The sequence below is a fragment of the Hemibagrus wyckioides genome, linkage group LG27 (genome assembly GCF_019097595.1).
Source record: "Hemibagrus wyckioides isolate EC202008001 linkage group LG27, SWU_Hwy_1.0, whole genome shotgun sequence".
Lineage (NCBI taxonomy): Eukaryota > Metazoa > Chordata > Actinopteri > Siluriformes > Bagridae > Hemibagrus > Hemibagrus wyckioides.
This window is the reverse complement of record NC_080736.1, coordinates 10,272,719-10,295,336: the sequence shown is the minus strand read 5'-3', so window position 1 is coordinate 10,295,336 and position 22,618 is coordinate 10,272,719. Positions and strand designations below refer to the sequence as shown.

Here is a 22,618-nt window from a genome sequence, read left to right as displayed (position 1 = left end):
TCATAGTTCCTGCTTCAGTTTCTATCACATGACTTACAACAGGTATAATACCTCTTCAGTACAATAGGCAGGGGGAATTATATTATACACTATATTGCCAAAAGTTTTGGGACACCCCTCCAAATCATTGAATTCAGGGGTTGGGCTCGGCCCCTTAGTTCCAGTGAAAGGAACACTTAATGCTTCAGCATACCAAGACATTTTGGATAATTTCATGCTCCCAACTTTGTGGGAACAGTTTGGGGATGACCCCTTCCTGTTCCAACATAACTGCACACCAGTGTACAAAGCAAGGTCCATAAAGACATGGATGAGTGAGTTTGGTGAGGAGGAACTTTAGAGTCCTGACCTTAACCTGATAAAACACCTTTGGGATAAATAGAGCACAGAATGTGAGCCAGACCTTCTCGTCCAACATCAGTGCCTGACCTCACAATTGTGCTTCTAGAGGAATGGTCAAAAATTCCCATTAACACACTCCTAAACCTTGTGGAAAGCCTTCCCAGAAGAATTGAAGCTGTTATAGCTGCAAAGGGCAGGCAATATACTGTATACACTCACAAACACACACGCACACACCACTCCAAAAGTTTACTCCTTGTAGTATTTTATATTTTATTCATTCATCTGAAGAACAACTCTGCATTCAGTGATGTATAAAACAAAAGCAAGACACATAGCATTAACCTAGCTTTTAACTTTTATACAAAGTTGGTTCTTGACACAACCAGGTTTTTCCCATAGGCAAAATATCCCAAATTTGCCTTGTTGTAGGTCTAGGTTGCTAAACCTATGGTGTATCCTTAAAGATTATAATACAAGATTTTAACACAAATCCAGTAATTGAGATAAAAAGACCATTCTCTTATTGGCTGAAAACAAGTACAAGTTTATGTATTGAACAATACACTGATTTAATGCCCCTTTAACCAACTATAATGCTGCCATCTTGTGGTCATATGCAGAACATTTAAGTCTCTTTTGGTGCTTTCACACAGAATCTGGTATATCCGTTTTCCATCTTCTTGTTTTCTTATAAGAGACCTTCTTGTTTGCTTTCTGAGTGTTTGGTATAAGGCTGCTTGTCGTGACATCTTCACTATTAGACCAGCTTGATTTCAAAAGGTATCTGGGCACATGCTGTAAAATAAACAACCAAATATGTTAATACACATTGAATAAAATGTTACTAAATCTGTAAATCAATTATATCATATAAAGAGCCTAATATATGTATGTCTTTGGACAAAAATGAATACATTTTCCCTAAAGACAAAGCAACCTGGACTGTGCGAGACAGATTGGTGTGTGTTCGGCTGCTTTGCTGTCGAACTCTCTCACTCCTGCGGGTGTGGACAGAAACGCCACGCTGGGTTGTAGTGGAAGGTCTGAGACGACTGGATGTTGGGACGACTTCAGATACCAGCTCCGTCATTTCAGCCTCAGTTATTTCACTCTCATCTCTAGAGAAACTGTCGTTTGTGTGACTGCCTTCGGTGGTACATTCCAGGCAGAACCAATCCTCAACCGGTACTACAGCCAAAGGTGGACGAAGACAGACTATGTGGAACCTTCCAAAATCAAAACTGACTGGTCAGTGTCTTAGTTTCATCAGAACACCAATCCTTCCTTGATTTAAACTGCCTTATCTCTAATCATTATGCAATTAATGAATACTGTGACTGTGCAGCAAACAGTGTGAGGTCTTACCTTGAGTCACAGGCAGAGCAGAGGAGCATCAGGTGTCTCCGGTCACTCCTGCCACACTCCTCACACACACTCAGCTCCTCAGATCTTTCTCCTTCTATTTCCTGATCATCATGCGGCTCCACCGTAATCTGAAAACACACAGAAGGGTGGTATGTTCTGATACACGAGTCTACTCAAAGTATCTTAGTTTCAGCACAGTATACCTAAAAAAAGGTTGAAACATGAATATTTGACGTACTATTTTTTGAATAACTCTTCCAGGGCAACTTCTCTGGTGGAGGACAGTAAATTTCTGACGATCTACAGGACAGGAATTTGTAGTCTACAGAGAAAACCATCTATTAGAAATGTCCATGACCACACAAACAGGATACAGAAATCAATCGGATTCAAAATGCCGCTGTTGACAAGCATGTAAAAAGAGTGAATCATTTGAATACCTAAACATAATCATACCTTGGCCCATTCAGTGATGCAGACGAGGCAGTAGACATGGTTACAGTGTTGCAGACTCGCCACTGGCTGCCCGCTGAAGGTGTTAAGGCAGATGAGGCACCGGACGGCGTCAGACGGTGCGTCTGGATTCAAATCTTTGAGCTGATGATCATCCATTATCTATATCTTCCTGTCTGAGGTAAAATATGAGATTGGATCTCTTATCTGCAGCAAAAATAGTCAAATCTCATACAGTCCATGTACTAACCAAAGCAGTTATTGTGGGATATGTAAGTTTCTGAGGAAAAGTCTGTACACACTTTACGTATGTAAAGTATCGTGAGTAGCCTATGTTTAGCCGCTGCTGAGTTGGGTGTTGAGATGGGGAGATTGTGAACCCTCCGCTGGGCAAATAATCCACACCTCTGCATAATCACAGCCTCAGATAAAACGGATATCACAACTAACGTTTTAGTTTTATAGTAAAGCACAGCAAACAACTGTCTAAATAAAACAAAACTACAAACTTATAAACCAAGTTGAATACGTAAAAAAAGAAAAAACCCCTGGTAGACATGAACCACCACTGCAAAGTAACGTCATAAATTAAGTGAAATTTATGATGTCTGGTAAAGTAAAACGAATGATATCCAGTTTGGGAAGCCCTGATGTTGTATTAAATATATACAGAGACATTAATAACGTCTGCCAAAAAAGTTAAAATTAAAAAACAGTTAAAAATAAAGCGAGGTCCATCCTCGAGTGTCTATATATTTTTATTGGCTTACAAGTTTAATCTTGCCCCATCCAATATGGCGGACACGCTGTTTTGCTATCGCAGTAGCAAAACGGCTAATTCTACATTTTCAACGGCCGAAGAAACTTGGATTGCAATTACGTCTGCGCTTTATTAACCGGGACACTGATTTTTAATGCTGCAGATGAAAAAATGTTATACTTAAAAAGCAACCAGGTTATCCATGCTTAGTAAATCGCTTCGTACTTAACGCGCAGATAAGTGCAGAGGAACAATGACGTCACGTACTTTTCCACGCTCGCTCGTGAACAGACACTGTCACTACCGGTGCGTTTGTATTCGGACCTCAAACAGCAGATCCATCAGAGCTGGCGAAGGTCTAAACGAAATAATGCGTACATTTTACAACCATACGACAATTTCACACTAACCCTAACCACGTAATTTCCCCTGTTAACGAGTTAACCTGTATAGGACATTTCAAACGTTTTGTATTACAGTGTGGGCGGGGCCACTGACCCAAATGCGGAAGCAAGGTACTGAGTGTCTATTGGATAAAATCACCATCAATCACATCTCAAGCAGTATCTCCTGATGGGAAAAGTGGGCGTGAACATCAACGTTTCGGTTTGACTTGAAAGTTATACCTCAGTTTGTAACTGTAATTAAAACACAGGTATATTAATGCGCTCATTCTGGGGAATTGTGTGGTGGACAAGCTATATTATACACCGATCAGGCATAACATTATGACCACCCACCTAATATTGTGTTGATCCCCCTTTTGCTGCATGCACTGGGTATTCTGACACCTTTCTATCAGAACCAGTATTAACTTCTTCAGCAATTTGAGCAACAGTAGCTTGTCTTTTGGATTGGACCACACGGGCCAGCCTTCTCTCCCCACGTGCATCAATGAGCCCATGACCCTATCCCCGGTTCACCACTGTTCCTTCCTTGGACCTTGGACTTTTGATAGATACTGACCACTGCAGACTGGAAGCATGCCACAAGAGCTGTAGTTTTGGAGATGCTCAGATGCGGTCGTCTAGCCATCACAATTTGGCCCTTGTCAAACTCGCTCAAATCCTTACGCTTGCCAATGTAAATATGGTTAAATACACAACTGTGTTTCATATCTGCACTATATATATTCTATATTTGAGGTTATTTATATATATGTGTGTGTGTGTGTGTGTGTGTTTCTAATTTCTTTTTAACATGACAAACAAGCAGTGTTTTATTTTTTTGTCTCATTAAGTCCAGGCTTTTTACTGTCCAGAATGGCATATCTGCAGTTTTCAAGTTGCTTTTTCAGGTAACAGATGTTAATTTGGAAATATTCTAGCTCTGACAAATTCAAAGATAGATTTGCCTATCCCAAGGAAGAAAATTGGAAAAAAAAAAAGAAAGTTACATCTCCATGCAGTTACCCAAGCTCAAGGTTAAACTCAGAATGCCAGGGCTGTAGGACTACACCACCTATATTCTCTTATAGTCATCCATGCTGTACAACATGTAATTTAAGAAAAATTAGGATATCATATTAAGAAAACCATTTTGGCCTTTCTGGACATCTGTAGTTCATAGCATAGAACAGGCACTAACTTGAATGTCTCACGGACATTCGACCACATTAAGGTAATGAAACTGTTAAAAAAAACATGATGTGTTGTTCATTGATAAATATAAAATAGTAACATTTGGCAAATTGCTGTTGTGTAGGTATAGGAGTACGTGTTTGGGGGGAAATTATCACTGGAAAATAATCAAAATAATCAGTTGCAGACTATGAACAGGCATCACACCAACCTATTACAATTTTTAGAATTTAAAGCTTATCTAACCTTTATGCCACAATTACATGTGTATAAATAGTCTCTAACTTAAATGTATTTTATTATCACATAACATGTTTTAGGCTTGGGATAAAATTTTTAAAAAATAACATTTGGAGACAAGAATATAGTCATTAGAGAAAGAAAGAAAGTAAAGGAAACTCCAGACCATATTTGTATCAGTTGTTTAATAATGCAAGTTGTTTATAGATGTGTTTAAAAATCATGAACGAAAATACATACTTTTAGAAAATACACTGAACTGAACTGTTCTCTTAAGGTCTTGAGCTATTTAATAATTACAAAGATAACAATATTTACACACGTGTGCTTCCATGTAGCGTTTTCAAAAACAGATTTAATGAATGATACAATACAACATATACTTATTAATTATAAAAAATCATACAATATGGACAGGGCATAAAGTGACTAGATCCTCAGGCTTGTAATCCCATCTTTATCTCCAAGACACCTCTCTCGATTGCAGGACTGAAAAGACACAAAAAAGGATTGAGCTTTCTACTGAGATGGAAGAGGATTTTTATTATTACTGTCTGATTCACGGCAAGATAGAAGCAGGGGTTCATCCTATTTATTTTGATTAGCTGAGTGATTAGCTTAGAGAGGGGTCAGACTCCAGTCCTGGAAGGCATTGGACCGATCAATATTTTCGGTTTTGCCTCTTATAACATGTGTAATAGCGTAAATAATGCCTCTGTAGTTTAGTAGTTGTACAAAATAGTGGTATACTGAATGTTGCAGTTCTGTGACCTTTCAGGACTGTAAATCGTATATGTTGGAAAAGGTAGAAATAAGTATTGTGGAAAAAAAGGAAAACTATCATGTCAGTGCCTCAGGCCAATTTAGTTTTGGAAAAATCACCGAAACCACAGGACTACACTTATTCCCATATAAAAATATTGTCAGACATATTTCATACAGAAAGATATGAAATGTAAAATATTTGTTTTCAAGCAATAAATCCTGACTTTACAGATGAACTCAAGTAAAAGTCATTTTAGCAGCCACTTCTTTCCCACAAATGTATCTGTTTTGTGTCGTCAGATTTCTGACCGAGATGCAACCCCAAGAAACCGAAGTGAAAAGCCCATGGAAGGGAAAAGAAAAGCTGAGAGAAGCACAGCGAGGAGAGTTTGTCAGAAAGTCTGAGAAGCAGGAAGAGGAAGGCTTGGAAAGGCAGCACAGGCAGTGCTGAGAAGCATCACCATTTCAGTGATTGTCTCATTTCACACATACACACCCTCTGGATGGAGGCTGGACACCAGTGGGTTTTGCAGACTGCGAGGGTTACCCAGGATCTGCTTGGCAGTTGTGCGAGGGTTGAACTCTAACACTGAGTGATTTGAATCTGTGAGTCAAAGAAAAAGCAAGAGATGCAGATGGTTAGGTTCTAAGTCATGCATGTTATCCTCTTCTGTGTACATAATTATCTGGCTCTAAATGGAAGTCATTTGTGGCACCTTTGTTGTGAGACATATGACAGTTCTTGCAATACATTAATATACACAAAGCTAACAGGAATTCACATTGTGAGTTGACGTAACACCTGAAACAGATAAGTAATCTCTACCGTTGTGTTTACGTGCCTACCAACATCTAAAGCAAGTCTCGACAGCGATGACTCTGGTGTGTTTTTGATGCCAAAATATCCATTTGGCTGTTGAGTGATTTTTATCTACTTCTACATCTCTGTTTTAAACATCTACCAGAAAACTAGTTAGACTGGAATACGGTAATAACATTCACCTGAAAAATAAAATCATATTTCAATGTCTCAATGTCAACTAGATGCCATAAACCTGCCAGTTTATCCATCCAAAAAAATGACACTGCTAACTTGATACTTTTCCAGTCAAATCCCACCTGCTGCTGTAGTTCTTATTGTTTGTTCGCACTCCTGATACTTTCAAATGAATTTAGAAAATAAATACACTGTATGGCCAAAAGTATGTGGATGCCGAGCAAATCACACCCATATGCTTGTTAAACATCCCATTCCATTTTTTTTCTGTCATCAATTGCTGCTATAATAACAGACACTCTTCTGGGATGTCTTTCCACTCAATTTTAGGACATGGTTGTGGGGATTTGAGATCATTCAGCCATGTGAGTATTAGTGAGGTCAGACACTGATGTCACACGAGGAGGCCTGGAGCGCAGTTGGCATTCCAAAGGTGTTCAGTGGGGATGATGTCAGACGTCTGAGCAGTACACTAGAGTTCTTCAGCACCAGCCTTGGCAAAACATACCTTCATGGACCTCTCTATGTGCACAGTGGCAATATCATGCTGGAACAGGTTTAGAGCCCTTATCTCCAGAAAAATTTGGATTCTTAATGCTATAGTATATAAGGACATTCCAGACTGTTTGAATTTTTTGGGGAAGACACAAATGTAGGTGTGATGGTCGAGTGATTATATATATTTGGACATATAGTGTAATTTAAATAACAGTGACACTAAACAGGATGAGACTAAACTATAACTGAAAATGAATTACACAATACACAGCAGGAAGCCACATCTACTACACTCCCGTGTTGATCCACAAGCAGAATTGGAACATACTTTTTCAGCTAGATGTACTTCATGCCTTCTAGGGAGGGAGGCATGGGAGGTATCCTAGTGATAGCTATAGCACTAACTACATCATTGTGTAGCTTGAGAAGGTCACAATTAAACTAACTGAACTAAACTGAAATGATTGGATGATAAACTAGTGCCTTTTGTTTAAAGGACAGAGTACAGTCATTGACTGTAAGAAAGAAGTTCAAATCAGGAATAATTGTGTTATTTTATTTACCTTCATCGCTCTGTCCATCTGGCATGAGGTAAGCAAGTTCTGGGTCATCTGCTGGGACACTGAGCTGAGGTGCAGGAACTCCTGTCTGCTGGATGAACTGCTGGAGATTACACTGCCGTAGTTCCTTATTTAATTCATCCAGCTCCCTGCTCTTCGCCTGCAAACATAAATCAGGGGTTGTTACTTTTTATTCCATATCTCTAATACTTTTCAGATCATGTCATACATTTTCTATACCAATTATCTTACACATGGTAATGAGAAGCCTGAAGCTCATCCCACAGGCTCTGGGCATGGGGCAATAACACCAAGTGTGGTACCAATACATCTCACGGCACAACAATGGACAATGGACAATTTAGAGATGCCAATCAACCTACTCATGTCTTTAACTCATTAACTTATGTCTTTGGACTGGGGGAGAAAACTGAAGAATATACCAGTCAAAATTTTTTAAAAATTAAAGCAACTCCTGAAGCATGGAATAAGCACGCAAACGTCATCCAGGGAAGTGTTGGGAATTGAACCCCCAACCTTGGAAATGCAATATATGAAAAAACATGCTAATGGATATTTCGGTCACAGTTGTTTTTTTTTTTTGTTTGTTTGTTTTTTATTGAAAACACAATATAGGACAGTATATGATTGGTTCATACACATTGTTTTAAAACTGTTACCCAACCTTTATTTGAAACACGCCTATTCCCTGAACTTAGCTGCAGTGTTTCTGCTTGCCACAAGGGGGCAGAAGAAATGCAAAGCGTTTAAACAAACACATTGAAACCTCTCACATTCAAGTACCTTAAGTTTATTACGTTTAGATTTCAAATCAAAACTCGATAACAAATCAACATTCATTCCACCTCTCCCTTCTTTTTACGGTTTTGTATGTAGGTATAAACTCATCCTATTACATTTTTGTGACAAAAAATATTGTTGTTCTTAATGTGTTAGGCTACCTTTGTGTTAGCGTTTCTATATTAAACATTTACAACACTGTCACACAGTTCAGTTCAGAACCTGTGAACTGGTGTGAACATTTTATTTAAAAACAGTACCTTGAAACGAAAGTTTAATTACAACACTAATTTTTTAAACACTCTTGGATGGTGTAACAGCTATGATTAATGGAATTCTCTTTAAAAACACACCCTTCAATCTACATACTGGTATCTTTCACCTTGTGTATACTCCATTAGAATTCATTATAGCTTGTGTCAAGACGATTGCAGCCTTTGAGGACAATAGCACATTATTCTGCCCTTAGAAAATTAAAGATGGTTGACGAAGCTGTGATGAAGGACAGATTAAACTGCACCTTTTAGGTGTAGTTGCCCCGAGGTAAATTTAGTCACATCCAGTTTACATTATCTTGTTTGCGTAACTTTACCTCACTGTCAGTTTTCCTGCTGTGATGCATGATTGTTGGGGGAAAAAACAAAACACTGAACTCTGCCTTAATTTAACCAGTTGAGAAGAGGCAGTAGTGACAAGCCTGGGCAACTATTCAACAGGAAAGTGCTTTAACTTGGCTTTTACAAGCTTTTACTTGGCGTAGTTAAACTATTGTATGGTGTTGAATGTGACAGTGTATAAATGTGCACCATGTAACAGTTTATGGAGAAACTACTAGCATAGAAGTAGATTATTCTGTTTTAAACTTTTCCCTAGATTTTTGTGATACGATCATGCATAACATTGTAACATAATGTAACCAGCATAACTCTTCTTCCAAACAGAACTAGCTGGAAAATTCCTGTTTCTAGCCGTGGACTGCTCATGGTGTGTAAATATTTATTTAAGAATAGGGCTTAGGGTCTGCTATTTTCAATTACATTAAAAACACGTCAGCTCTGAGATACAACAATGAATTCAGGATATGAAGATTGCAGTATAAAACATCAAATTCCAGTTGGATAATCTTTCCTACCATTGAGCATATTACCTGCAGCAGTTCCTCTGCCATCTTGAGAGCCTTTTCTGTCTCCTGAACAGAGGAGTTTAGTTCATATCCCTGATGCTGCACCACGTCTAGCTGTGTCCTGATCTGTCCCAAAGATTGCTCCACACTGGCTTGTGTGTGATGCATACCATTTTTCCTGTTCTCTTGTAGATGAATATCACGCTCAAGTCTCCCAGTCTGGGTTTCTGTTTCATGAATCCTCCGGCTGTGCTCGTCTAGCCTCGTATTGAGCTCTCTTAGTTGTCTGAGCATGCTTTGTTCTTTTTGAACCTCAGACTGATACTCAGACTCCCAGTACTCCCCATGAGCCAGTTCTGCCTCGTTTTTTCTAAATTTGTCTTCAAGATAGTTCATCTCCTCTATAAGGTCTGGGGAATAACTCGGAGGTGAAGGCTGCTCCAAAACCCAGGCCTGCTTTTCCAGAGATTCCATGTGGGCGTGGAGATCCTGCAGTCTGCTTTGCTGCTGAAGAATCTGCCGGAAAACCTCTTCTTTGGACGGGCCAGATTGGGCATGGGATGATCCAGGAGGACCATAGGGCACTCGTTGCTCTGGAGAGTCCCCTGGAACATTTTTGGGTTGCTTAACAAAAGCTTGTGAAGAGGTAGATGGTCCCAGGTTGAAGCTGAGAGCCTTCTTGGGTACTTTACTCTTCGGAGGTTCTGGTTCCAGGAGTTTTGGCAAGGAAGGCACTCGGTCCAGGTCAGAGCCCTCACTGCTGGTGGGTCCAGTGCGCCGCAGGATGAACTGTACTTCACTGCTCAACTGGCCTAACTTGGCCAGGGCTTCCAGAGGACGCTCATTAGCAACAAGCTGACGTTCTTTGTCCCTCAGCTTCTGAACCAGGACGTAGCGACCTGTTTGACCTGGAACAGAGTATCATTTCATAGATGTTAGACAAACTATGATATGAAATATTGCTCTGCATTAGATTTGGTTAGCTTATATTTAACTTTTATTTAAATATTAACCAGTCTAGCAATTAGCTCCACCCCTAGCTAGAAAAGGTCTAAGCAGCTTTTATGTCTTTTCTTCAAAGCTATTCAAATGTTATGGAGGTATAATATTACCAGCATTTTTAACCTCACATGTAACAGAGGGCTCGAAAATAACACATTGTTCCTCATCTGCTACACTATATGCTTGGCATCTGTTCTGGCTCAGTCCTTCAACTATATGTGACTATATTTCATTTACCAAAATCTGTTTTTGATCAGTCAAAATTATACCCCAAATCAAACTGTACATCACAAAGATTCTCCATGCTAATACATACCTATTGCCTGAGCAAGAGCGATGACCACATCCTGACAGGACGTTTCTTCAGAGAGGCCGCAGACGACGCGCTGCACGCCGTCCACCCACACCTTTAGCTCCATCTCTGTGTATGAGCTTCATGCAGCAACTTCTTTTACATGGCAGAGTCCTGCTGAAAAAAGGGGACACTTTTAAAGAAACCTAGGTAAATAATCAGCATGGTGAGATGATTTGTTGTCATAAGCACTCAATTTAGTTTTTATTTTGTATGACACTTTTAACCCAAATCATATTTACAGGAATATAAAGGTTCAGAAAATTTCAATTTAATGGTATTTTTATCCTTACTGTGCAAGCCAGAAGCAACACTATTAACAATCCAGGTACCAAGACATTTTATATTTATACTGATTAAACCAAACAATGTTAAAATCTGAATTCAGTTCACAAAAAATAATAACATTAGCAAAATCCAGTCTCCTAGATTAGGTCTGTTAAGATGTTATATATCAGGTGATCAGTGTCATAAGGCTTTATGAAAAGGATATTAATGTGGAGACATCTACACTATACTGGTAAAAGTTTTGGGACACCTATTCAAAGGACAATTTCATGCTCCCAACTTTGTGGGAACAGTTTGGGGATGACCCCTTCCTGTTCCAACATGACTGCATACCAGTGCACAAAGCAAGGTCCATAAAGACATGGATGAGAGAGTATGGTGTGGAGGAACTTGACTGAGTCCTGACCTCAACCCAATAGAACACCTTTGGGATGAATTAGAGCAGAGACTGTGAGCCAGACCTTCTCATCCAACACCAGTGCCTGACCTCACAACTCATGCGTTTCTAGTGGAATGGTCAAAAATTCACATAAACACACTCCTAAACCTTGTGGAAAGCCTTCCTAAAAGATTTGAAGCTGTTATAGTTGCAAAGGGCGGGACAACTCCACATTACATTCATGTGCACGTAAAGGCAGATGTATATATTTCAATCTTCCATTCAACTAAAAAGTCCAGTTAATTCCCTTTTGTATGCTTTTTTTTTAAAATGCAGAAGTGAGATGCAAGAAGTTAATACACAAAGGACAGTTGTAGCACTGTGTGCACATGAATATGAATTCCTGGATACAATAAAACATACAAAGCTACGAGCCCACTAGTTAAAAAAAACACCTCGAAAAAACACCTGTTTTCTATTCTTTTCTAGTTGAAAACAACATTTTTCATTGCAAATAGTAGTCTCAGCAACACCACTGAGTGAACAATAGAATCTTAGAAACATTTACATATAGTCTGTGTTTAAATAAATTCAATAAATTTGTTTAAATGTATTCACCCCCTCAGCATGCTCAAGCTGTCTCAAAGAGCATCTGATAGTTAGTACAAAGTTGTGGTCGATATTTTACAAAATTCATACATTTTTACATTTACAGTGAACTACAATATTGAAAACTCTGAGAGATAAAAATAACTTTTCTAAAGCATTCAGTTTAGATTTTGCACAGATTTGCATTTAGAACATTTAGACCCCACTGTATGCAGTGTATATGTGTTTAAAAACTTTATAGCTACAATAATTAGTCATTTTTATCAGAAAACCCAAGAACATCATGTACACTATGTGCTCTTTACCAAACACTCCATCCATTAACAGGCAGGGTTTATTGTAGGGCCACAGCTGAGCAGATATTTTATAAGAAGTGGATCATTATCAGGTATTCATTTTATATTACTCATCCTACAACCTTCAATAGTAAACTTTTTTACCCCAGCAGTGACATTAACAATCCTGTGCCTGATATGCTGTATTTGTATCAGTGTCACACACAGCTATGCCATTTTCTGTTGCATGGCAGCAACCTAAAACTAAATCTATAACATACTTGTTATATTTCACTAAAATGACCTGAACATGTTGTTATTTACTTTCTTGTTTGCCTTAAGGGGCCTAAAACAGTGCTAGATAAGTGTGATATCTTCACATATTCAAAGCCAGATGTGGTGCATGGTTATGTGCAATAGTGAAAAGGACAATAGCCTAATTGAATAAGAGTAGATATCGGCTCTCAAAATGTCCAATTAGTATTTGCTGATGCTAAATGCTAATTTGTGTGGGTTAACCCAAAAAAAAGTTAATTGTTGAATGAAAATCTGATATTTAAATTTGATATATAAAAATGCTACAGAGTCTTATAATTTGAAGGGTTTTCCCAAGCAGCCACACATGTCTGCATTTATATGTAGGGCCAAGCTGTAGCGTAGGGATTGAAATATTTTCACAGAAATATTACCGTTAACTTGTTCAAGTTCAATACTTGAAAGAAAGAAATAGGTGCCTTGATTGGTTCAGCTTTCCGTCTGATATCTGGCTTGTATAGTCATGTGGACTTTTGACATGAGCTGTTTAACTGTATGATTTTAGGGTGGAAAAAAAAAAAGAAAAGGCAGTTCTAGCTGTTATCAGTCCATATTTGATATGCATTAATATGTATATTTTGTAGATATTTCACAAATGTTTTTAATGTGACATCACACTTAACGTTGAATATGCTTCGAGTGTCCGGCACTGAAACATTAGGGACCATCACTAAAGTGCAGTAAAAGAGAAAAATTAAACATTAGGGGCCGTCTGTAAAATTCAGTAAAACATAAAAGTGTAAAAACCGTAATTTTACCAATTACAGTAGGATCCGACTACATATGAGCTATGATATCACTCTAACCAGCTACTGCCAAAGTGATTAACGGAATTTCTCAGTTGGTAAAGATTGCCACATATTTTAACAGTAGCTCCGCAACTATTTATACAACAACATAGCAATGTACTATTTGGGCATATTTAACTCCGTATTTGTTATAAGCATCTCATTTCCATCTAAATAATTCTAATCCTTACTAATTGATCATGACAGAGACATAGGAAACGTCTAGATAATGTATGAGAGTATGAGTGGCTGAGAAGTTGCCATTACATCATAAATTGCCAGCGACATTGTGATCATTTCATAGCTGCTGTTTTGTATTACAGCAGCTGTGCTTTTTTCTGTTGTTGATGTATGTCAAGGTGTATATAAGGACAGGCTCAGTGTAGGCTTAAGCCCAGGGGGACTCGACAACCTGCTCTCACCCCTGCCTATATGATAAGAATCTGTGTATGTAACCCATAGTCACATGCTCACACACTGACGCCGGCATTCCAGTGTGAATTCATTAAGGAATGCTGCATTACAAGTTTGAGAGAAAGTATGACACTAGAACATGGCAGCACCCAGATTTGTCATGATACAAAAGAGAAAATATTGTTTACTCTTGACGTTGCTACTGTTAACTATTCATTTTACGTCATGGTGCCTAAAAATACCTTATGTATTATAAATGCTTATGTATTATGTATGCAGATTGTGTGTAACGTGAAAGGTCAGTAGAACATGTACGTAAATGCTTTCACAGAAAACTAACTGTGGGGAAATGAATTATCGATCCATTCCCATGGAACAGTGACCCAAAGTATTTGTTATCCATCCAACAGACATTTGAAACAAGGCCAAAATAGTGAAGACTAACGCTTTAGAAGTGGAATAAATTTTCGAGATATTACATACACAATAGCGATGATAAGATATTAGAAAAGATATTGCACAATCATGTATCTTAACGATGATTTATTTATATTAACTCAACCCGCTGAGTTCTCGGTCATAAACTATGGCACTAAATCAAAGATCTGCCTTCAAGCCCTGATAAAGCAACCCTGCTCTGTCTGTCTGATCAGCTCTGATATTCATGCTCTAGGGGCAGAATCAACCCTCGGGGCATTATTTACATATGCGCAGGTGAAGACCTGTGCATTCTTGACTCTCTCCAGCTCTACAGACCGACGTGGAGGTGGAGCACATTTTGTACCAGTTAGTGTTTGATTCAGACTACATGCCTAAGGCAATTATTAACCAGTGCTCACATTCCTGCACATACTGAAATGGTGCTCACTCACACATATCAAACACAGGCTACGCTACATAAAGTTGAAACAAAAAATAATATCCAAAGGTCCCAGTGTTGATTTCAACATCAAGCCTTTGCAAGATCTCCTTTGCTAAGACCTAAAAAACATTTCACACCATGCTGTTGCAGGTTCGGATGAAGGTAGCTGTAAGGAAACTCACTTCAGCTTAAATCTACTCATGTTCTCCTGAACTATAAGCCTTCTAATGATCAGTTATCAGCTATGCGCTTAACCGCAGAATTACCACCTTAGCAATGGTTTAGATGTGGGTTATACAAATAAAACAGCAATCATAACAATACGATCCCTACAAGCCTATATTATCTCGGAACTAATCCGGTTGAGGCAAAATAGTGCAAAGCCCCATATTATGGGATTTATATCCTAGTACAAAGCAGTCTCTTTGTTTCTGAGCAAATTATCAATTCAGCAGCATCGATTTCTTTTTACCTTTGGGATGTAAATGTGCAATAGGTTCAATTTTAAATACTGTTAATTCGGTAGAGCATTATTGATTTAAAGTAAATGAACAACAAGGTTTCTTTGAAACTATGCATGTCACTGCATCAGATTACTGCATAGTGATTACTGAGTGATTATCTCAAACAAAACAAAATGTTGATACGCTTCCTGTAGTGAAAAAAAGCACAGAAAACCCGTTTTCCTTGAAACTCACTTAAAAAGAAGCCTAAGGGCAGGTGCCGAGGAGGTCAGTAAACGCAAAACTGTAATTATTCTGTATCCGGTATTATTCTAGTGTTCAAATGTTGGATTAAAGTACAGAAATACTGTGCTTGTTAAGACTCATTTCACACCTTAGATCTACAGTGTCCTCACCTCTTTGTTGTAAACGTGTCTTGTTATATTTTTACACAGTTCTTGATGGACTTCAGCAAATTTTCCTTTGGCTTTTATTCCATTACAATTCCATGTGTGTTAAGTAAACAGGTTTTCTCTGGTTTTCTCATTACTAGGAAACGTGGCGAAATTCTTGTCGAAGGTAAACGCCTCTAATCTACACGTGACATTAGTTTGAAAAATGCTGCGTTTTTTTTTCTACAGATGGTTTTCCAGTGGTATTTGTGTAATAATGAAATTCATATTAAATGGGTTAGGGTGTGAGATATCTTCTTTGGCTGATGTTTAACCAGACTAGCTGGGGAAAAAAAAAGTGAGCATGGAAATGCAAACATAGAATTCACCTGTTTGAGATCTGTGAAAATGCAGTCTGAGGGTTGAATATTTCACAGAAGATAATCTTGTTTCACCAAACTGACCAGTGATTAACTTATTCAGAATATGATTTAACAGCAAGTGTGAGACTGGCATTTATTTATTTATTTATTCATTCATTCATTCATTCATTCATTCATTCATTCATTCATTCATTCATTCATTTATTTATTTATTTATTTATTTATTCATTCACTCATTCATTCATTCATTTATTTATTTGTTTGTTTGTTTGTAATGACAAAACCTTAAAAACAGAACTCCAGCACTAACAATTTTGTTGAAATGTATAATAAAATTTTTGTTTGCTTGTTTACTTGTTTATTTTATACTGCAGCATTCTAACGCAAACTATTTTTATTTGCAGTTGGATAATTTACCATTTATTTACGTTTTTTTTTTTTGGTTTCTTATTTTGCAAAGACAAATTCATTAAACTCTATTGCTAACCATTTTACAGCAATACATTCAACTACTTATTAACTACAACTAACTGCTTATTAACTACTTAAACCAGATGGAATTTAAGTGCGAATCAATGATCAGTCAATATTTATAACATTCCCGAAGTTGCAGTGAAGCAGTCATCAGCAAACTAATTCATGTTCTGCTCTGATCAATGGAGACCTTATTAAGGTTTCTTTAGTGCACACACCACTGATCTGTGTGAAATTACACACCCATTCCCCGGTTCGGTGAAACTGTGCTAGATTACAGTCTGCCGAGCGTCCCTCACAATAGAGTCATCTGTTCTCCGAGCTCCTCTTCCAACCACTCAGAGATGGCATCAGGAGAGATGAAAGCAGAGGGACAGAGAAACTAACTCAGGTGTATAGCCCCCATATGGGAAACCGGTGACATCAAAGATCCAGGTGTGCCTGTGATCGTGAGGAGTAAAAAGCGACCATAGAGTGTGTGTATGTGTGTGTGTGTGTGTGTGTGTGTGTGTGTGGTGGCTATGGTGAAATGCATTCTTTAATTGTGGGTTGTTTTTTTTACTATTTTCTTTGTACACTTCTTGTGACCATATGTATTCCCATATTCCCATGTTTTCCCATCAACATGGAAATTTGATCAGTCCCCAGAAGGAAACTTGCCAACGTAAACATTAAGAAATGAAGGGAAAACAGAAGAGGCCGGCTCTCTTCTTTCATTTGAATACCTTTTTTTTTTTAATTTTTTTGCCAGATATCAGATACCATGCCAAATGAGATACAGAGAGAGTGTGCTAGGATTGTTTGACAGTGAATAGATGAGAATATCTAAGAGACATCCAGCAGGCTAGGAAGAGGTATCTCTTTTTTCACAATGAGGACTGTGTGTAGATGATACTATGAACAAACCAGAGAGTACATTCCAGAGAGTGCATGAACCGGTCAGAACCGGGTTCTCACACAGGCATTGAGTTTCGCATGTCTAGTTAAAGGGTGAAACGCATTATCAAGGCCAGCATATCTAAGCCTTCCTTATTGTGTACAAAGGGAGGAGTGTACCTCCTCATTCCTCTATGAGCACACCAAAGCATGGAACTAAAGAATGATTGAACACTGAACACCAAACTTATGGCATGCAGTATTTCAGGTGGATCAAGCTACGTTCCTCTGTCCCAAAACTCCAAAGACTTGATAAGAAAAAAAAAAAGGAAACAGAGGAAAGTAATTTATTTGAATTATATTAAATTAGACATTTTCCACACAACTCAGAGCAATGTTGTTTCGCTGCTTAAAATAAATTTGCCTTTGAGATACAAACACTCCACACACCTGATCTGTTCACCCCTTTCTGTAAATAGCCTCCCATCATTGTAGCACATCATTCTATATCATTACAGGAATCTGAAATGCATCATTTGCCAACAGGTAATTACCCTTCTTTCCATTATCTACTGAAAACTCGAATAATTGTTACGCTTAAACCTTTTGTGCTGGTGGAGGCGGAAAGCAAACACACGCGAGATCTTTATGAACTGGAATAGACGTGACCGGATAGTTTCGTTTGCATAGCCAAATGAACTGTCATCAGATATGAGGGACTGGAGTTTAAAAAAAAAGCCAGCGGAGTGAATCATCACAACTTCCTGGATGACCTCATGTTTAACCCTTTAGGCTCCTTTAGGTTAACTACCCTGAAGGCTTATTATCCGGTAACTAGAGGAAGGACAAACATAAAAATATATTATGGAAATTTTACATTATAGGTTAGAGGTAGAGTGTTGGAGGATTATATCCTAGCTCATTGGAGCTTGATAGTTTAAAAGAATAAAAGAAATAGCTTAAGTATTTACATTTAAACATGCATAAATCAAGCTAGTCACATACTTTTTATTTTTGTTCAGTCATAAAAGAAGTGTTTTCGTTTAAAATTCTGTCCCTATTTTTTCCTGGTTTATGAGCAGTCTTACCACAGAGTAATAAAAGTCAGCTCTAACGTACTTGTACTTTATACGTATGCTTAATTAGATCACGAAAACACATCAACCACACCGTTCTCTCACTTAGATGTTCTATTTATTATATATATATATAAATATGTATATCTCTGTGTATTGCCAAAATTAAACCTAGTTGATGAATAGTAAAATTGCGTCATGACCTCTCTCTGTAACGTTTTAGATGTTGACTATAGTACTATAGAAAAGTGCTTTAAGTGTACTGTATGTGTATTCATTGTTTATCACTTTATAAAAATGAATCTCATAAAAGCATATATATAGTATAATATATAGTATCTGTGTTAACAGTCAATATTTCTTATACAAATTTGATTGACAGAAGTCAGAGTCTGCCCTGAAGACAGATCTTTATGTCGCATTATGATATGAAAGTAGACACTGTAATATTTGAGGTAAATATATATATTTCAGAGATAAAGCGTCTTTCACCAGTAAATGTTGCTGTAAACAATAGTCTAAGGAGATAAATTATATCTTTCTTTTTGCATCAGGTCAGCCTTCTAATCACATAGTCATACCTAGTGATTATAATTTGAAGCCTGTAATCTTCAATGGCACAGTCAGGACATATCTCTTTTCACCTGGTCTAGTATATGGCATACTTTCTCTTGCCATTTCTATTTAGTCTCTGGTTAAAAGGCTAGAGCAGACATGAATACTGGAAGAAAATCAGGTACAGGTACTGATTGACCCTGTGGTAGAACTAGACAAACCTGCTGCACAGGAACAGAAGGCTATATTTACCTTAGAGCTGAAGCCTCTCTTCCGAGCGTCAGCTTTTCCGATCACCATTCTGAGCAAAACCAAAGAAAATGATCAGCTGTCCTCAATACTGTCCCTTAGGTAAAGTCAAAGAAACACAAATCCAATAATATCCAACAGGTGTTTTCGTTGTTTTCTACTAAATCTAAAGACTGAGGCTGTCTACACGTCAAAAAGTGGTTCTGTGTCTCCTTCTTTCCTCTTCTAACTATGCTGGCACATACCATGGCTTTCCCATGCTCCTCCCCTCCAACAGGTAAGAGTCACAAAAAAATGCACTGCCTATTTGATCTCTCTCTCTCTCGTTCTGTCTCTATGTCTCTCGCCCTCTCTCTTTTGAATTTGACTCAAGCTTTGGAAAAAAACTATGGAAACACCGTGTTGCTTATAAACAACAATACAAACCTATTACCCCCTGTTACCTTTTCTTTCTTCTTCAGAAATAAAACTAGAAATTATTATGTTGATCCAGATACACAGTCTGTCAAAACGGGTCTTAATGAAGCATGTATATATATAAGTAATACAATTAAACTTTAAAGACCACTGTTATAGTTTTTTTATTAGGTTTTTAAAGGTAAAATATTCACCTTTCCTGGAAAAGAGACAACATAAACATAAACTATATCCTCCTGAGGAAATCACCTCCGCAGCAAGAAAAGGAACAATTTAGTACCTTTTTTTTCTGAGAGTGCTGTATGGTGTCCCGCTTTGATACAATAAAGTTCCTTTAACCCTCATTACTCATTCGTTTTGGTATTTTGTTTAGTAATTTATTAATAGTTATACAGATTTATTTATTTATTTATGGACAAATTCTCTCTCTCTCTCTCTCTCTCTCACACACACACACACACAGTTTATTAATATTCTAATTATTATTACATACTAAAAGCAATGTCTTGACTCAACACTTATATGCAAATGACTCCTTTGTCTTCGACATACAGTTTAAATAAGAATGACAAATTCAGGTTTCACCCACACAATCTCACACCCAGATCAAGCACCAAGTCAAGTCACACGTCTTTTATTCTGATTTTAACCATATACAGCTGGTGTTGGTCCTCCAAGACCCGGGTGCTTCAAAGAACTAAAAACTAAAACACTAAACAACCACTGAAATACAAGATAAATCCTCTTATCAACCCCCGAATCATAAAGCTGTCACATTTCAAATTATTCTGCATTCTCTACACTTGCTTTTTAAGCCCATGTCATCCTTACAAATGAGCCATGGCATGAAAAACTATGTGATAACTCTGCTGGGTACATCCTATCAACATGACCACCTTTGAGATAACAGGCTATCTGTTCCTGATTTCCATGACACACTCTTATCAGCCGTACTGCCTCTGATACTGACAAAGGACCATCTTGAACATGTTAAACAAGCTGCAGTGAAAGATTATGTCATGTGTTTGGATTTAGTAGTCTAGGAAGATATCCTATCCTATATGAGCAGTGACTGGCTAGAGAAGAGAAGGTCGATGTCTTACATAGAACTGCAATAGAAATGAAAGTTGAGCAAAGATTCATATAGATTGTGTGCTTGTAATCTGGATTAAGCAGATGATTTAGATCATGTGTGGACACAGTATATGAAAAAAGAAATGCATTTTAATGTCTGTGCTCATAAATAAGTTCGGAAACTAGTTTATGAGACACTTTCTTTTGCTATCTGTATAAGTATGGGTCTAGTATTTAAATATGGTGTGTGACTTACATAACACACTTATGCTACCTCGTAGGCAGGGATATCACATATCTATCTATTACATTTGTTAAAAGAATTAGAACAATGAAACCAGGCAGCTGATTTTTAATGAGCAACCATATCAGGAGAATTATACTAGGTTTTCCTAACCTAGAAAAAAAAAGGGTAGTTGAACTCTGACCGCAGTAACATTTCCTGTTTGAAAATGTGAAGTTGTACTGATATTAACTACAATACTGAGTTATGTAGTGTAAAAAAATAAAAAAGCTCTTCCTTTCTATTCAGGTCAGTTTCAGCTGTCAAGGTTCACACGAATGGTTCACACACTGAATGTAGATCACACAAGCACATAAGCTCCGTTAACAAACAAATAATAAGTACTTATTAAACTTATAAAGCCCATTGACTATAAACGTGACTGAAATGGATGAGTTCGGACATATTACATAAGAGTTTTGCACCAAAAAAAAAGGTCGATTTTTTGAAGTCAGCACCACACACAGGAAATAGTAAGCACAAATGTAAATATGCCTTTAAGAAAAAAACCAAAGAATCAACAGGAGCTTGTCTATCGACTCACCTGATCTAGACTCTTGACATCCACGTGGCAAAATGGTGAAGACAGAGTGAGAAAAGACAAAGAAAGACAGACAGAGGGTAAAAATGGATCAGGGTGACTTAGCCAAGGCCTCAGCATTCAAGTGAAGAGGAGCCGCAGCTCTCCGTTGCCTTGGATACGGATGCTTTTTCAAGCAAATCAGCCAATGGGAAGCTGTCATGGTGGGACAGACAAAAGACCATGTGACGGGCTTTCAGCAGGAAAGGAGACATAGAGGGCAAGCATTTCTGACTCAGAGGAAAGCAGCTGAACTTTTTTTTTTCCCTCTCTCTCTCTCTCTCTCTCTCAGCTCAATAAGCACAACCGCCAGCTTCAGTTAACATTAATGTGTGGATAATGAGCTGTAACCATGAGCTGTGATGTGATAAATATTTTTAGATCTTATAACATATTATTAATTAATTTATCTTCCATAAGGGCTTTATCCTGGACAGAGTCATGACAGAGCCAGGCACAGTCCCAGTAACACTGGCTCTTAGGCAGGAATTCACTCTGAATGGGACACCAGTATATGACAAGGCACTATGCACACACACACACACACACACACACATTCAAACACACATTCTCACTTAAGGGCAATTAATATCCATGTTTTTAGGTAGGAGGGAAACCAGCAGAAACCCGTGAAAGTGAAAAACTGAAATTCAGTCCCTGGAGATGTGAAGTCTGGAATCTCGTTCTTTCTTTATCCAACTTACCCCTTAGCTCCATTTTGTTTTGTTGTAAGTGTTGTAAGAGTAAGTGTTCAGCCCGGTTCATGGGGTTTGTTGTGTTACATTGTGTTCAGAACATGGCATAACAAAAAATACAGCCCAGGAACTATGCAATAAAACATTCACGTAAAAACACTTTTAGCCACTTAACAGTGTGGATCAACAAGTCTTGCCAACAAATGTGGATCCATGCATGTAGTGGACAATTGTGTGTTGCTTTCCTACATAACACACATTACTCACATAGCTACAGGTGAAAGTGCAGCAGGAGTTTCTCTGGAGCGTATCAGCTCTCATGGTACCTGGGCAAGAGGAGTAGTGTTTTT

At 37.9% G+C, this 22,618-nt stretch overlaps 2 protein-coding genes across 16 annotated transcripts; both read right to left on the bottom strand.

Annotated features, from left to right (window-relative positions):
* Nucleotides 1–590: 590 nt before the first annotated feature.
* On the bottom strand, nt 591–3,430 carry LOC131347830 (PHD and RING finger domain-containing protein 1-like). 9 transcript variants are annotated; one of them, XM_058382255.1, is made up of 7 exons: nt 3,191–3,428; nt 2,414–2,570; nt 2,167–2,339; nt 1,949–2,032; nt 1,711–1,838; nt 1,283–1,571; nt 591–1,140 (listed from the first exon to the last, which is right to left on the bottom strand). In XM_058382255.1, exons 3-7 carry the CDS (start codon nt 2,320–2,322, stop codon nt 991–993), a joined length of 807 nt encoding a protein of 268 aa, XP_058238238.1. In that variant the 5' UTR covers nt 2,323–2,339; nt 2,414–2,570; nt 3,191–3,428; the 3' UTR covers nt 591–990. The 9 variants fall into 9 exon arrangements, with proteins under 9 accessions (XP_058238238.1, XP_058238239.1, XP_058238242.1 ...); XM_058382256.1 differs by having other exon boundaries at nt 2,466–2,570; XM_058382259.1 differs by having other exon boundaries at nt 1,342–1,571; nt 2,414–3,430.
* A 1,483-nt stretch (nt 3,431–4,913) lies between these two features.
* On the bottom strand, nt 4,914–21,558 carry rassf7b (Ras association domain family member 7b). 7 transcript variants are annotated; one of them, XM_058381886.1, is made up of 6 exons: nt 21,538–21,558; nt 10,806–10,955; nt 9,497–10,395; nt 7,567–7,723; nt 6,005–6,112; nt 4,914–5,232 (listed from the first exon to the last, which is right to left on the bottom strand). In XM_058381886.1, exons 2-6 carry the CDS (start codon nt 10,906–10,908, stop codon nt 5,201–5,203), a joined length of 1,299 nt encoding a protein of 432 aa, XP_058237869.1. In that variant the 5' UTR covers nt 10,909–10,955; nt 21,538–21,558; the 3' UTR covers nt 4,914–5,200. The 7 variants fall into 7 exon arrangements, with proteins under 7 accessions (XP_058237869.1, XP_058237868.1, XP_058237864.1 ...); XM_058381885.1 differs by having other exon boundaries at nt 10,806–10,958; nt 21,538–21,554; XM_058381881.1 differs by lacking the exon at nt 21,538–21,558 and adding an exon at nt 19,223–19,485 and having other exon boundaries at nt 10,806–10,958.
* Between the last annotated feature and the right edge of the window lie 1,060 nt (nt 21,559–22,618).